General features: G+C 36.2%; 1 protein-coding gene across 7 annotated transcripts in view; it reads right to left on the reverse strand.

Moving 5' to 3' along the window:
* ERC2 (ELKS/RAB6-interacting/CAST family member 2) overlaps positions 1-18,072 on the reverse strand; it is a 907,827-nt gene that overhangs the window by 594,570 nt on the left and 295,185 nt on the right. For all 7 annotated transcript variants that reach the window (XR_015552235.1, XM_087431197.1, XM_087431195.1 and 4 more), the window contains one exon: positions 12,509-12,664. Coding sequence is in view for 6 of the 7 variants with exons in the window: in XM_087431197.1 (XP_087287323.1) it covers positions 12,509-12,664 (156 nt within the window). In the remaining variant the exon portion in view is untranslated. The remainder of the gene's footprint in view (positions 1-12,508; positions 12,665-18,072) is intronic.

An 18,072-nucleotide genomic window follows, 5' to 3' on the forward strand; every position in this document is an offset into this window, starting at 1 on the left:
AAGACACAAGAGAACATAAAATATATAAAACGTATAAGGAAAAATAATACAAGAAACACCCATCATTCAATTCACCAAAAAAGATCATTAGAATCACCCTGTTCTTATCCAGTTCAACCCATTTCTATCTCCCTCTCTTCCTCTTTGGAAATAATTATCACACTAAATTTTGTGTTTGTCATTTCCTTGCTTGTCTTTTAGGCTTACCATATTTTTTAGCAACTGTAAAAAAATATACCATTTAGTTTTGCATAGTTTTTAACTTTGTGCTGTGTATTTTTTTTTAGCACTTTGCTTTTTTCTGCTCACTCTTATGTCCTGGAGATTAAATCATGGTATTATACATGCAATTCATTCATGGTCAGTGAAAAACAGGATTCCATTGTAAGACTTCAGCACAATTTATTTGTCCATTCTGCTGTTTATAGACATTTGAATTTGTTTCCAGGTTTTCTGCTATGACAAAAAGTAGTATTCTGAACATCTTATACCCATCACCTGGTACACACAGTAAAAATAATCTAGGAGTTAAATTGCTGGACCACATGGTATACACATCTTCAGCTTTACTGGATAACACCAAAATGTTTTCCAAAGCAGTTATACTAATTCTCAAGGTCACAAGCAGTGTGTAGTCTATCAATCACTCCACATCTCATATCACCAGCCTTTTACATTTTTGTCAATCTGATAGCAGTTGTGGTAGATGATCTCCAAAGACGACTGCTACCAATTTCTTCCTACTTGTGCACACATGCCACTCCCACAACTAGAGATGGAGTCTATTTACCCTCTTCTGGAACCTGGGCTGGACTGCAACTTGCTTCAACCAGCTAAATGCAGCAGACCTGTCAGTAAGCCTGTTTCAGCCCTAGCCTGTAGGACTGGCAGCTTCAGCCTCCTCCCACTGGAAGCCGGCCACAATGTTACAAGTCCAACCACCCCGTGACCACCTTGCTGTGAAGAAGCCCATACCAGCCACAGGCCACGCAGAAAGACAGGGCGGCCTGGTGGAAACTGTGGCTTCTTTGTCTTGTTCTGGTCTTAAAGGGAAGAATTTCAATGTTTCATCATTAAGTTTGATGTTTGCTTTAGCTTTTTATAGGCACTCAAGTTTCAGAAAGTTCCCTTTTATTTCAATTTTGCCAAGAGGGTTTTTTTAAAATCATTAAGGAATGTTTAACATCATCAAACATTTTTCCTGCATCTCATGATTTATCACATTTTTCACCTTTAATATGTTACTGTAATGAATTACATTAATGGATTTTTTAAATATTAATCTCTCCTTGCACTGCTATGAAAAACCCCACTAAGTCATGTTACTGGATTCAGCTTGCTAATATTTTGTCAGGATCTTTCATCCTTGTTTATGGGTAAGACTGGTTTGTAATTTTCCTATCTTATGCTGTCCTTGTCAGGTTTTAGTATCAATTTAGACTTCCAAATAAATTAGGGAGTATTCCTTCTTTTAATGTGTTCTGAAATGGTTTGTGTAAAATTGAAATATTTTTCCCATTAATGTTTATTAGAAATCACCAGCAAAACCATCTAGAGCTGGTACTTTCTTTTTCCAAAGACCATTAGTTACTTCATCCATCTTTACTGGTTATAGGAATATTGGTGTTTCTAATTATTTGAGTCAATTTTGATAAGTTTTTTATCCCCTAAGAATTTTTCATTTCATCTAAATTTTCACCTTACTGGCAGGAAATTTTCATAAGATCTATTTATCTTTTGATATCTATGGCATCTATGATTATGTCTTCTTTTTCATTCCTAATATTCTTTATTTTTACTCTCTTTTTCTTGAGGACTCTCAGCAGAGGCAACGTCATGTTAAATAATCTCTGCAAAGAGCCAATTTTGGCTGTATTGATCGTCTAACGTTTTTATTTTCTATTTCATTAATTTCTTTTCTTATTTTTAAATTATTTCCTTCCTACTACTTTCTTGGGATTTATTCTATTTTCTTTTCCTAAATTTTTAAGTTGATACTTATCTTACTAATTTCCAGCCTTTTTTCTTTTCATATATAAGCTTTAAGATTATGAATTTCCCTTAAGTATCATTTTAGCTTGATCATACTAGTTTGATATGTAGTATTGACATTATAGTTCAGTCCCACATATTTTCTAATCTCCATCATTATTTATTCTTTCACTCATGAGTAATTTAGAAGTATGTTTCTTAGTCTCCAAAAACACGGATGTTTCCTATTTATCTTTGTGTTTTCTATTTCTTACTTGGTTTGTGAACAGAGAACATGGTCTGTTTGATCCTAATCACTTGAAATTTGGTGTATCCTGCTCCATGACACAGTATGTGGTCAGTTATCACACATGTACTTTATATACTGTGTACTTGAAAAGAATATGTATCCAACAATTTTTGGGTGCAATATTCTAAATATGTGCATGGCATTCAAAAACACTTTTTAATTGGGTAATTTAAGTCTTCTATATTTTGATCTTTTAATCTGCTGCATCGGTTGATTACTTAAGGGTGAGTTAAAACCATCCACTATAACGGTGAAATAATTTTCTCCTTGTATTTCTGCCAATTTTTCAGCTCTAACATGGTTTCTTTGCCTTAAAGTCTACAACAGCCTTCTTATGCTTAGTATTTGGCTAGTGCGTCTTTTTTCACTTTCAATGTGTCTTTAACATTATGTTGTAGATGTCTCTCATAAATAGCATATACCCAGATTCTTTTATCCTGTCTAAAAAAATTAAGTGGAACATTTATTATCATTACAGATATACGTGATTTCATTTCAACCATCTTACCTTGTGCTCTCTATATTATAATCTACCTTTTCTATTTCTTATTCTTGCCTTGTTTTGAAGAATTTTTTTCTCATTCTGTTTTTTTTGTCTCTGCTCATTTAAAAGTTATACTTTCATATATATTTATTTTATGTGTTTATTTTACTTATTTCTAACATTACCCTAGAAATTATAACATGCTTACATTTTTAACTTATCTAAGCCTAAAGTCAATCTACCTATCTTCTTTCTGAATAATGTAAGGATCTTGAGACACTTTAAGTCCAGTCACCACTCTTGACATACACACTATTGTTGTCATATATCTTAGTTCTTTCCTGTTTTGTTTTTAACTCATCATTTTTTACAGTTCATGTTTATTTAGATTTACCCCTACATTGTCACTATCTTTGTTTATTTTATTTTTTTGTGAGGAAGATCAGCCCTGAGCTAACATCCATGCCAATCTTCCTCTTTTTGCTGTGGAAGACTGAGCTAACATCTGTGCCCATCTTCCTCCACTTTATGTGGGATGCCGCCACAGCATGGCCTGAAAAGCGGTGCGTCGGTGCCCACCCGGGATCCAAACCCAGGCCGCCAGCAGCGGAGCGCGAGCACTTAACTGCTACGCCACGGGGCCGGCCCTATCTTTGTTTATTATTTATTTTTGCGTCTCAGATATTCCATTAGGAATCTCCTTTTGCCTGAAATGCATTGTTTAAAATTTCCTTTAGTGAGGTTTTGTTGGCAGCAAACTCAATTTTTGTCTAAAACTATCTCAACTTCATTCTTTTTTCTTCAATATTGTTGCTGAGTATTAAAAGTAATTTTCTGGGTTCAGAGATATTTTCTCTCAGCACATTGAGGATATTATTCCACTATATTCTGGCTAACAAAAGCTATTAAGAAGTCAAGCTATCACTCCAAATTCATGCCTTTAAAGGTAATGGGACTTCTTTCCATTAGCTTCCTTTTTTTTAACAGCTTTATTGAAACATAATTTACATGCCACACATTTCACCTATTTAAAGCGTATAGTTGATGGTTTTTAGTATATTCACAGAATTGTGCAAGCATTATCATAATCAAATTTTAGAACATTTTCATCATCTCAAAACGAAACCTTATAACCATTAGAAGTCACTCTCTGTTCCCCACCCTCTACCCCCAGCCCTAGGCAACCAATAATCTACTTTCTGTCTGTGTATATTGGCCTATTCTGGGAATTTCATATGAATGGACTCTTATATACATGTACTTTATGACTGGCTTCTTTCACGTAGCACAACGTTTCAAGTTTCATCCACGTTGTAGCATATATCACTAATTCAATCTTTTATATTGCTGAATAATATTCCACTGTAAGAATATACTACATTTTGTCTATCCATTCAGCAGTTAAGGGACACTTAGGTTGTTGCCATGTTTTGGCTATTATGAATAATGCTGCTAAGAATATTCATGTGGAAGTCTGTGTGGACATATGTTTTCATTTCTCTTGGGTATATATTCTCTGTCTCTACTTCCACCTCTCTTTCCCTCTGGAACTATGATTAAACTTATGCTAGACCTTCCTATTCTATCTTCTACGTATCTTAACTTGTCTTTCATGTATTCCATCTTTTTATCTTTTATTTAATTTCTTCTGCTCTGTTTTCTAGGTTACTAAATTTCTCTTCTGCTATGGCCACTCTGCAGATAAAACTATGCATTGAACTTTTAAATTTCTGTTTTTATATTCTCCCATTTCTAGACATTTTATTTGGTTCTCTTTAAATTTGCTTGGTATTTTTATATCTCTTGCCTTATTGTATTTTCAATCCCTTCTTTTATTTATTTAAACATATTAAATATACTTATTTCATAGTGTTTGTCTTAAAATTCCAACTTCTGAAGTTCTTGCCTTCTGGTTCTGCTGTTTGTTCTTCCTAATGACTATCATTTATGGTGGCTTGTTTTCTTCAGGTTTTGTGATTTTTTAAAAAAAATTTTACTGTGTGTTCATGTTTTTTGGAACTCTATCTGGAGAAATACTCTGAGGTCTAAGCTGAACATGTGGTCCTTCAGAGCATTTGTCTCTGCCAATGCCTGGGGCACTACCAACCAAGAACCCCTTTAAACTACATTCCCTACTTGAAGTTTTTGGATCACCTCACACTGCACATCTGTGCAAGAGCCAGCTGTGGTTATGGATTCTCAAAGCTAGTTTTTTCACCATTCACTTGGCTCAAAGTTTTAAAATAGATCACTTTCCCTGGAGTCCCCTAGTCTAGGTGGGAGGAAAGTAGAGTGGGGAGGTTAGTTTGGGTTTACTCTTGCACTAACAGTCTCAGTGGGATCCCAGCTTTATGTGGTAGTGGTAGTGGGATTCCTATTTGACTCCTCGTCTTGAGCAGGCTCAGGCTTCTGTCTCTTTCCTTCAATGTCCACATAACTGCGAAAAGTAAAGCTCAAGCTCACCTGTGTACAAGATGTCAATGAGAAGATAGAACCAGTGCTCTGCTTATCACTCCAGGCCCCTGCTTTGGCTTAGTTTTGGCCCTTGAGATTCTTTCTAACTTGACAGTTCATAAAAACATTTTAAAATGTATGTTTTTAAAGTACATTTCATCCAGCACTTTTTGTTGTTTTCAGCAACTGAAAGCGGCATAAACAAGAACCAAGCTACAGACAATAACTGCTGAGTATGAACAAAGTGGAATGCTTAACAAGAAGTGAGACCCCTACCTTCAGAAGTGTTCAGGTTGTAGAATTTACTAGAACGATTGATATGGAACCCCATTTGCAGGGAGAAGTCAGACTAGATCAGGGGACAAATAGGTTTCATCTTGGTTGCCAAATCTAAAGGTTTAGTAGTGGCTGGCCAGAAGGTGGTCTTGAGGAGGATTCTGAGTATGCTTAAAGGCTCACTAGGAAAGAATCGTAATTGCTTATCAATGTGCTCTGGGTCTATATGAGCAGGTAGTGGCCCTGCTCATGTATGCGCAATCCATGAAATATATTATTTCTTTATAATGAATCATGAGTCTATGATCACTTTTACCTGGAACAAAAGTAAGTTCCCCCTCTCTCTCTCTCATACAACAAGAACAGAATATAAATAAAAAGAGAGAAAATCAGGATTAGGATTACCTAAAATTATAAAAGAAATTAAATCTGTTGTGATCAGCATGGTCAACACTCTTCTCAGGGAGTATGGCCCCAAATCACATGCAGTTGTAGCTGACAGCACACTATATAGTTGATCCCACATATGAAACTGATTTATCTGAAAATAAAGCTTAAAAAACTTTCAACTCTACATGCCTAAGCAAAGATGATGTTTATAGTAAAAAAACTGATTTGTGCTAACTTCTACAAATATCAGAGTAGAAATCTAGTGCAGGAGTGGGTTACTGAGAGAGGAATTTGAATGAAATTAACTTGACCAACGGAATGGTATTTAACAGGAAGGAAGGACATGGCAGGTTCTACACACATCTACTTTATTGAAAAAACAGATTGATAATGATAAAACTATTTCAGTCCATAAATATTAAATAGGTAGTTTCTTTAAATAGCTTTCAGACTATCACTGCCATGAGGTAAATTTTAAATAAATATTTTATGCAGACAATAACCAAAAATGGCTTTTCTAAGGGGAATATACTTACAGGATAAAAAATCATATTCTTCCATAAAAATATGCTTCTTGCTTCTTTTATAGCTATAAACTCAATAAAAATGGAAAGTGATGCAATCGAACATACATGAGAACTGAGGCCGGGGAAGGTCTGTCTCCGTGACAGGAAGAAGAAAAGGCGATCGGAATTACATCACATGCTTTATATGAAGTCCATGTGGACATCAGGCACACATCATCTCGTCTGAAAGTTCTTCCACCACTTACGTCTGTGACACAACCAACACCCTGAAAAGACCACTCTGCCAAGGAAAACAGCTTCTTTTTCACTGCAGATATGGCCCCCATTTCTAGAACGTGATATGCTTATTATCATGCAGTTTGGCTTACCAGGTTTGTAATCCGTTAATAAGAAAATGTGTTACAAATTCAGAATAAAGGGGGAGATCTAACACAGCAGAGTGGCGTCTTTGGCAAACTCTGAAAACAGAGGGAGTGGCTAATATAGAAGTACTGAGATCAGTAGATGAAAAACATGTTAGACTAGGAACAAAGCCTCATACAGAACAGGGGATGCCATCACTCTTTCCTTACCAGAAAAACAATTATTTATATGGTACATTCCATTCTTAAAGGCTTAACAGTGCTCCTGAAGGTAACTCATGCTTTTCATGGCCTCTTAGATTCTGCTCTCACAGTCTGCTTCCTTTAAGACTTCAGAGTTGGGGTAGAAATTGGAGTTTCAAACAGGGAAGAGCTACACAGCGCAGGAGGTCTCCCAGAGTCTCAGTTCTCAGAGACAATGTGCATGTGCCAAGGGGCTTGCAAGATGCAGAGATTTCCATCCTGGCCAACTATGCTGGTATCCCTGCCTTTGCACAAGCTGAGATTTTAAAGTCTGCTTTTACATTTTTGCAATTCACCTTTCACATTTCCAAAAATGTTATGTCATGATTTCACTATGACATCATATTTATAAAAAGCAATTAAGGTCTTCACTGCTGCTTAATTTAATCACAAAGCTTTCAAGATGCCCTACCAGTCGCAGCCATCTGCTCAGCATCAAAATGGAGGCGCATGCCATTTCACATGGCTATTTAAAATATTTTCTTTCCCTCCAACCTACATGCTTTATTCATTTTAATAATTAATGCAAGCAGCACTCCCTTTTCATACCACAACATTGTTTATATGTCAAATTTTCATTAAAACATTTAAAATTATCTATTTCAAGATAGTTCTATATCTAAAAATGAGTGTATATAAGAATTACTATTAGCTGCCTTTATTATCTATTTGGAGCAAATAATTACATAATGAGATTGAGACTGATTTGAGACCATGCCCTGTCAATGAAGAGGAGTCAAATGCTGAGTCAATTTCATCACCAATGGGTCATAAAAATAATTTTCAGCTAAAATCTCAAAAAAATAAACAAATGAAAACATGGATATGTGAATAATTTTAGGAGCTACTTTTTTTTCACAATTAGGTTGCACTTTTCTTAATCTTGTTTTTTTATTTAAAAATAGTGAGGCCAGCCCGGTGGCACAAGCGGTTAACTGCGCGCGCTCCACTGCGGTGGCCCGGGGTTCGCCGGTTCGGATCCCGGGCGCGCACTGACGCACCGCTTGTCAAGTCATGCTGTGGCGGCGTCCCACATAAAGTAGAGGAAGATGGGCATGGATGTTAGCCCAGGGCCACTATTGCTCACCAAAAAAAAGAGGAGGATTGGCAGATGTTAGCTCAGGGCCGATCTTCCTCACAAAAAAAAAAAATAGTAAACTTCCACATAATCAAGATAGAACACATTTTAGATGTCTATTAAAGAAATACTCAGATTAAAGAGCACCTCCAAGCCTGGTGCCTTTGTAAACAGTGATCATTCTTAAGGTGCCTCTCCAAAGGGCCCGTAAAAGAGTTCCCTGGGGCACTTTCAAAAGCTTTCTCCAGATTCATTACAAACAGCAAAAGGTAACAATATTTAGCTGCAATTTCAGGTTTGGTTCCCAAAGAGCTCTACTCCCCGTTTTATGCAGCATTTCATAAGAATTTCTGAAATGTTCTTCTACCACAACTCTGCGTCTTTATAAACCATTAAAACAACAATTTCTAAAGTCAACTATCCCTGCCTCAAATCTAGCATTTTCTGCTAGCTGGGATCCAAAGTCACTTTATGATTTCCATTTCTATCATTGCCTCAATAAACACAATGAGTTTAACAATTACATTTCTATTTCCCAAGTAAGTTCCAGAATATCTAGGTTTTTGCAATTTAAATCTAATGTTTCGGGGCCGGCCCGGTGGTGCAAGCGGTTAAGTGCGCGCGCTCCGCTGCGGCGGCCCGGGGTTCGCTGGTTCGGATCCTGGGCGCACACCGACGCACTGCTTGGCAAGCCATGCTGTGGCGGCGTCCCATATAAAGTGGAGGAAGATGGGCACAGATGTTAGCCCAGGGCCGTCTTCCTCAGCAAAAAAAGAGGAGGATTGGCAGATGTTAGCACAGGGCTGACCTCCTCACAAAAAAAAAAATAAATAAATAAATCTAATGTTTCTTTTCTTTTTTGGAAAACCTCTCATTTGACATAGACTTGAATTCTTCCTACTTTCTTATCTGTGTGAAGTTAGGGTGGGATGACATTTTTACTTATCCTTCTAGGTTTGCTCAGGTGTGGATTTGAGTTGGCACTCTTCACCAGACCTGTCATTGCTGTTTTGCCAATCTGAATATTTAGATAAAAAACATTAACTCTAAACCTGAACAACTTGCATTACTCTAGACAGAAGTAGACTCTCCTCCAATCAAATCTTCAGGATAGTTTTTTGAGTACATTTCTTACTTTCCCAACTAAGTGATCAGTATTGGGAAGTAGGAAATACTTTGAACATGCACAACTTTTGGTGCCCCTCAGTAACTAGCTCAGTGCCACGTGGTAAAAACAATGTTTAGTAAGTCTTTGGGGACCACAGAGCTCAAAATCCATCACTGAAAGCTTTATCCATACAACACTGCATACATGCAAGAGTTCAAGAGACTCCAATGATGACACTAAACAATTGTTCTGTCAACACGTGTAACCAACTATTGCAAAAATTAACTCCTCAGCTATCTGTGATGATGTTGACAAGCAACATACTCATATAAACTTTGTAGAAAAGTATCCAAATAGGCCACAATGGACCATGAACTATGCTAGCGATCCAATTTTAAAGGATATCAATCCATGCCTCTAAAATTTAACAAGTTCCATGATAAATGATTCACCCAACTGGAAGCAGTTAACACAACCTAAGGGATCCCACACAGCACAAAACACAGGCACTCAGGACTAAATGCTTAGCAATAGCTATGTCTTAATAGACCGGCTCAACCGTTCCCAGGCTTAAATAATGAATCCAAAAGTAGGAGAAGTAAGAAAAATAAGCAATTAAAGTAATCATACAAAGTATGAGCAATAAATGTTATGGTTCTATCCAATAAGAATATTCTTTCAATAGAGAAAATATAAAAAACTAACTCTCACTAGTACTTTTTAGCTAATTTTTATCAGTCTATAAGGCATATCTTCATGACATTATAAGAACTCATTTTTATTGGTATTTCTTAGAAATCCATTTTTCCCCATTAGTCAAGTTAAATATAACATTTCTTATTATCACCATCATCATCATCATTATTATATTTGGTTATACAGCCTCAATAATAATGGGTATAATTATTAGCTACTTTTTTGAGCCAGGCACTTTAACTACATGATTTCATTTAACCCACTGAGTCACCCTGTAAGGTTTGTGGTGTTGCTCCCATTTTACAGAAGAGGGAAGTATGGTTGAGTGACTTAAGTCACTCCCCAAGGCCATGCAGCTAGCAAGGGCAGGCTAGAGATTTGCCAGAGTCTGCTTTAGTCTTCAGCCTCCACTCTCTACCTTACTCCATTTCTCTCCTCAAAACATTCTTCTGACCTGACCACTTCTGGAACTCTTAAACATAACTAGCCATTAAAAGTTAAAATTAACTCAAGGATTGATGGTCTCTCAAACAACTGTGGGCTAATAAAGGTCATGACTTGCTTGGGCTGAAAACTATATACATGTTTTATTCACCTGGACAGAGTTCATGGTGAGGGATGGAGTTTACAAATTTCATGGTATTTTCAGTTGTAGAAGTGGTTTGAACTATCTCCCACTGTTAAATGACAGGGTGGGAAGGAAAAGTTTAAGCCAAAACAATAAATTTCCCCCAATTTCATGAGTTCACTAATATCTGTGCCTCTAGTCTTCATTCCCAGAGTGATTTGGTCATGGTCTGCAGGCCACCCTACTACTGTGCTTGCTGCATCTACGCTCAACTCTCTGAGAAGGGGGCACTGCAGAAAAGAAACCAGAAAGGAGGGCTGCACAGGGAAAGCCATTCTGCATCTTGTGGCAGTCCTTGAAAGGAAAGGGTTACATTCAAATCCACTGGACATTCTCCTTCTCATATCTCCACTCCTCGATCCAAATTTTTTGTCATAATCTCAGCGTCAACTTACAGATGGAAAGTTGGCAGAAGTAAGCATAATTTTTGCTTTTTTCCCTAGAGAAACACACATACATACATACGTGGTGAAGTAGATGCTAGATATTATTATTTCCTCTCTATAATTTGCAAATTCTCTGCAAAGAGTATGCATGTATTTCACAACTGATAAAAATCATAACCTGGGAGGGGTGGATAAAAAAAAAAATCATAACCATCATTTAAGCATTTTTTCTCTCCACTCCCACTGCTTTCTCACAGAATTGTGCATTACTCTTAAATCTGCTGCATTTTATAAGACAACAAACAAGAGTAAAACCTAGAAAAAGAACAGGGATATTTAAGGGCAAGTGGTAGAGAAAAGAAAAAAAAATGTGTTAATCGGTGTGGTTATTATTTTCAGAAGCAAAATGGTTAAAATAAAGGAATAAAAAAATCTCAAAATCTCAAAAGAGTTATTTGGGGCTATTCATCAATTTAATAATTATGTATTTGTAAAAATAATAGATACTCAGGTGTTTGGTCCATTTGCAGCCCAAAGTTAAATTTTGAAAAGTACAAGCCAAATTCTTTAAAACTGGCAATACTGATATAAATTAATGAAACAGGTTAATATTTTAATAATATTATTAATATTATTTTATAAATATTCCATGGCAACAGATAACAATAATAACAACACCATCAACAACAACGCCTGACATTTATTAAATGCTTTTTAGAGATAAGTTAAGGGACTAAGTGCTTTAAATGCATAATCTCTCAGAATCATCAAAGCAACCCAATGATGAAGGTACTTTTCTTTTTTTATCCCCCTATCTCATAGATGAAGAAACTGAGGCTTAGAGAGGTTGAATAATTTAGGCAAATAGTAGCACTGGGACTCAAAATCAGTTCTGTCTTAAACATTGTACTAAACCCAAAATGTCTTAATACCATTGAAATCAGTTAAATCGGCTTCCAAGATCAACACATTTTGAGACAATCACCTTCTAGGGATGGGCCAAAAAATTGGCAATGATAGAAACTTTAAAAAATAGTAAACTTCTGAAAACTCAGGAAATTTGGAAGAGAGAGGACTATTAAAAATAAATGTTGGGCCGGCCCCGTGGCTTAGTGGTTAAGTGCGTGCTCTCCGCTGCCGGCGGCCCGGGTTCGGATCCCGGGTGCGCACCGAGGCACCGCTTCTCCAGCCATGCTGAGGCCGCGTCCCACATACAGCAACTAGAAGGATGTGCAGCTATGACAGACAACTATGTACTGGGGCTTTGGGGGAAAAATAAATAAATAAAATCTTTAAAAAAAAAAAAAAAATAAAAAAAAAAAAAATAAATGTTAATTCCCAAGATAGAGGGACACCAAAGGAACTCAGAAAATCCTGGACCCCTCACTAAGTAGAAACTCTACCAAAGGTCTTCCCTGATTTCTCTTTGGAATCTATGCCTCTGAACTAAAAACCTTCTGCATTCTTCCTTATTGTCCATATATTTCATGACATCACATAAAGTAGATTATGTGGGTATTTGGGGAAAGTATGTATATAAACCATAACTTTCCAGTCACACTAAGAGTATAAAAGTTTATAACTTTGGATCATACCTTGGTTTTCATGAACTTGGAGTGACTTTTGTAAACCTCTATTTGTTTGATCTCTTCTTCGCGGTCCTCAGTGTTCAGCACACCATTGGCTTTTAACATCTGGATCTCATCCTCAAGATCCCTTATGTTTCGCTCCAATGAAGCGATTTTTGTGTCCTGTTGGTAAAAAAAGGAAGAAAGTAAGTAAGTAAGAAAGAAAAAACAATTATTTTTTCAGTATCACCAAAACAGAATTTCAGAAAGCAATTTTGGTAGTAATACATTAACTATGGTATAGACAGAGCTCTGAATTCAGAACAATTCTTTTTCACTTCTGATGATCATTTGTGAGATTATTTTTTAAGCTCCCAATAAAGATCATGCGTCAATACAATGCAATTAGTTACCTAGATGCATTTGTCTAATATCTGGGAATCAAATTACCAAAGCAACAGAGATAAAAGTAATCTAAAGTGTTAAAAAACAAAAACACCATTGAAGTGGACAAATTTGTAATTTCAGATATAATTTATCAGTGTATATTTTTGAGTCTACTTGTAAACACAAAAACGGTTTGTTCATGTGTATATTCTGTGGCTGGTTTTATAAGGCATGCTTGGAATTTGACTCTGACAGAGAAGGAAATTAAAATCTTCTAATGGGGAAAAGGATTCCCATCTAAAATACAGACATAAGTGAAACTAAATAACTGAATCTTGACTGAGTAAGACTGATACACTAAATATCGAAAATTTATAGCCACTGGAAATAATATATCACAACATCATGATTTATTTGGCCAGCAGTCAGCTCCCTGCATGACAAAAAACATTACTACCTTGCAGGGCATTTCTAACCTATCAATTTACAGAGTTAAAAGACTAGAAATATTACACTCAAATGTGGGATTACTAGAGAAAAAAACAACCATGGAGAATTTTTTTTAAAAAAGTAAATGACAGATTCTACATACAAGATAGAGCATAAAAAGAAATGATGCATTAGAAAGTAAGGAAGAGAGAGAGCTCTTATACGGGAAAAAACCATTTCCGTGACCTCAGGTATGAGACTCAAATCAGTCTTTGGAATGACACACGTTGCAAGTTTGACTTTAAGTTTTCTCACTGTCACCATCTAGCTCCCATTTTATTGTACAGATTCAAGGAGCTTACATTACATTTGTAATTGAATGTAAGTGAGGAGCCACCAGCCCAATTTTTTTTTTTTACCAAGAGTTCCAAAAGTAAAGACAATGAATGGGCTATTCTATTTATAACTGACTCACAGAAAAAACTTTGCAACAAATATGCCTGTCCTGATTTTGTGGCTATTTTCTATTTTATTTTCCCATATTATATGCCCGATGGCATGTCTCATGTGGCAATAAAATAATCATTATTATCATTAACATTGTCATCATCATTAAAAGGAGGAAACCGAGGAGCAGCAACAACTAGCTATTGAGCTCCACCATGTGCCAATACCTGAGTGCTGGAGATACTTTTATTAATTCTCAGAAAAACCCCAAGAAGAGGACATAAAAAGATTCTGAAATTTGCAAGATTATTATGGATTGTTACATTCATTTTCTTTTAAAAATATTTATTGTATTTTTCCAGTTATAAAAGTAACACACATTAAATTCCTAGAAAATCCCCTCTAATTCTACCATCCAAAGATAATCATCATTAATGTTTTTATGTATAACCTGCCAGTCTTTTTCTATTTTGGATGTAATTTCTCAAACTCTTGTATCCTGCCAGTTTGAATGAAGGGAGTGTTAGGGACTGAATGTCTACGTGTCTCCAAAATTCGTATGTTGAAGCCCTAACTCATAATGTGATAGTATTTGGAGATGATGCCTTTGGGAGGCAATCAGGGTTAGATGGAATCATGAGGATGGGACCCTCATGACGGGATTCGTGCCCTCATGAGAAGAGACACCAGAGAGTTTGTTTTCTCTCTTGTCTCTCTGCCAGGTGAGAACACAACAAGAAGGGGCAGTTTGTAAGCTTTCACCAGAACCCAACCAGCGTTTTGCCAGAACGCTGGCACCCTGATCTCAGACTTCCAACCTCCAAAACTGTGAGAAAATAAATTTCTGTTTTTTTAAACCACCCAGTCTGTGGTATTTTGTTACAGCAGCCTAAGCTGATGAATTTAGGGAGTCATCCTTAGCGGCTCATTTGAGTTGTGAGCTAGGAGAACTCTGTAGGTAAAAAGAGCAGTAATAATGAAAAGGCTGTGGAAAAAGAACTTCTAAATGTTCATAAGAGCCTTCCTAAATAAATGAGAGTCATTTTAAAGCAACATTTTTCTGACTATAAAATGAAGAGATGCTCATTATAGAAAACTTGAAAAGCTATATAGATAAAATAATTATGATTGTCCACAATCCCATCACCCAGATATACCTACTATTAACATTTTTATTTATACCCATGAAAGCCTTAAGATTATACTATTACTTTAAAACATACAAAAAGATAGATATCAATTAAAACTCTAATCAATAGGATGTAGATTTCTTCTCTTTATTGAGATACAATCTTTCAGCATTTACAAATATCTATGTACAATCTGTACAAGAGATTAACTATAAGTTAAGTGTGAAAGGAAGGGCTGACATCCCTGCTTTTCTCATATAAAATCTCCTGGGATTTCAGACCCAAGTCTAAAGTGACCATATTTATACATATGTATGTATACACATATATACATGTACAAATATGTGTGTGTGTGTGTGTACTGCAACACTTTGTAGTCCTCACATCTTAACACCTTAATTTTTTGATAGCACTTGGTAGAATTTCAATCACGTAGGCAAGGGGAGAAGAAACCCTCAGCTTTCCTCTCAGTCAACTCCTGAGGCTTTAGTTAGCAATGACCACAACTGCCAGCTTCTAAATGGATTAGAAGGAGCTTTTCACTGGACTTTAAAAAATTATATACTGCTAAAGAAAGATCAGAACGGGGTTAAGATAGAACATTTCTTAACATGGAAAATCTTCTTGGCCTATATACATCTGAGTTAAAATTTCACCAAATGGTGAAACACATTTTAAAAACAATATTTTTAACTTTTACTAATTTTCTTAAATTAACCAAATTTTCTTTTTCCTCCCAAACTTCTTTTTTCCTTTACCCATAAGCGTCCCAAAATACTAAAAAAAAAAAGAAGAAGAAGTAGAAAGAAAAGAGAAATGGGTATTGTGGAAGTCACTGTAATAAAGATCTAGTTTTTCTGTCCTTATTTATACCTCTGTTCTTATAATAAGAAGTCAATTTCAAGAGCAACAGAACTCATACCTGAAATTATGAGCACAGAGAAAAGGAGAGAGAATATCATTAAGATTCACAGAGGAGAACAGATACAAAATACATATATATACTACATGGTATATTGATTGTGCCCAAGAAGATAGTCAAAATGCAGAGCCAGAGAAAGACATGAGGAAAGATAAGCATGGAAAATAAAGGCAAATAAAATGACTGTCATGGTCACAGCTTTTCAACTGCCTCAGTCTGAGGAATTTAGGGAAAAGAAATTTTACCTTTTTCTATTTAAAAAATATCTAAAACTAAGATAAATGACTAGAAACTTATATATTTGAGGAAGACTATGGAAGAAAACTACCTCACAAGTCCTGATATGGCTCAATGTGGTATATGGATGTTGTCTTTCAAAGTGGATACTAAATGCACATGCTCAGTGATTCTAGACATTGATCTAGAATAGAGAGAAAAAAACTAAAGTGAAGATATGGTGTAACATCGTGAAAACTGGAGTTTTAGAAGGGAGAGCAACATTTTACTCCCAATCGCCAAGGAGTTTTCTTCATCTGAACATCTCTACTTGTTATTTATAACTGACATTTTAAAATAATTTATGTAGTGATCTTCAAATACTCATCTAGATTATGTTTCACAAATAAACGAGCTTTCAAAGCAGATAATTGTGGCCCTTCCTCAGAAACAAGGAAAGTGAAATACAATATAGAACAGCTTTTCCCAAAGTCTGCAGAACCCAAATGCTCCATGAAAAGGGGGTTGCAGGGTCAAATAAGTTTGAGAAATACTTACTGGGAATTCCCAGTGCATATTAGCATTAACAGCTCTGGGAAGGCCCATAGCAAACTATTGATTCTTCCCAGTATTCTTCCTCTAGAAGTCAATTCTTGGAAAAAACAATTAGGACTTCAATGATCACATTAAGCTCAGGGTCATATACTAAAGTGAAGAGTCAAAACAATGATTTGGATTTTTCAAAACTTGCCATGATTGCCCCCAATTTAAAATAACTGGGGGCTTAAATATCCGGATCACCTTGTCAGCTTCTGTCACTCAAAAGTGATGTACTGAGAGCCTGCTCTGAGCCCAGAGCAGTGAAAGAACAGATGTAGACTCCCATGCCCCCAGAACTCACCACTTCATGTCTCAGGCGACATTTTTCAAACAGTCTTGAGAAAGGACAAGCATGAAATTGTTTTGCTTTTATACCATACTTTGGTTAAGGACTGTAAGAATGTGGGAAAAATTTTCAGAAGAAACAAATAGCTGAAATGTGTTTGCTTCTTTCTCCATTAGCTAGAAAAAAACATCTGAATTGAACATCTCTTTCAAATCATTTCTTTCCACATATTCATAATATTTATAAAAATTTTGTACATAAATTATAGATCATAATTCCTAAAGATTCATACCCAAAACTATTGTACGTACATCTATCATCCAGTAAATGCAAAATAGGTATTTGATGAGCAACTAATAAATAAACCACTGGAATTGAACCCCTAGCAGCCATCTACCCAATGTGCCCACCCTGCTGATTCTTACACCAGCCATGAATATTAGCACTAGCCCATGAGTGCAGGGACTACAGCAATGAGGATATAAGTCAGATGGGAAGACTAAAATAAGCTTTATCTTTTTTTTTTTTTTTTGTAAATAATCTCTGGATTTTTCTAGGACATGTCTGCTATAGCTAATAGTAAACTTAGACACAGGGAGTTCTCTCATTCATTCAACAAATATATATTGTGCATCTACTGAGTAGAAGTTACTTTTGCCAGGTGTGTGAGATACCAGGTAGATCTCAACAAGATTCATGGGCATCCTTCTCTCTCTAACATGGAGTACAGTCTAGATCCTTGTTACTCAAAGTGTGGTCCACAGACCAGCAGCATTGACATCACCTGAGAGCTTTTTAGAAATGCAGAATCTCAGGCCCCAACTACTGAATCTGAATCTGCATTTTCACAAGGTCCTTAGGTGCCTTGAGTTTTCTAAATGACTGCAGGTGTCCAGCATACACAACACACAAGACTGACCAAGGCAGAAGAGACCAGGACAACTTTATGGGCCAAGTACATTTAGAAAAATATGAACCTACTCTCAAGAGCTATCCAACTTGGCATAAGTGTACAGCAACCCTGGGAGTAAACTTTCCGGAGCATCTTTGCCAGTCAGGATGACTTTATTCCCCTTTTCGCGTTTGTCAAACATTATGTTCCCCTTAAACAGCAAGAAAGATTTCAATTCCTCTCTAGGAACTGTGAACACGGAAATGGTGAGTGGGTGGAATA

Source organism: Ceratotherium simum, chromosome 5, assembly GCF_057802395.1.
Source record: "Ceratotherium simum simum isolate JZ-2026a chromosome 5, ASM5780239v1, whole genome shotgun sequence".
In the NCBI taxonomy this organism is placed as follows: domain Eukaryota; kingdom Metazoa; phylum Chordata; class Mammalia; order Perissodactyla; family Rhinocerotidae; genus Ceratotherium; species Ceratotherium simum.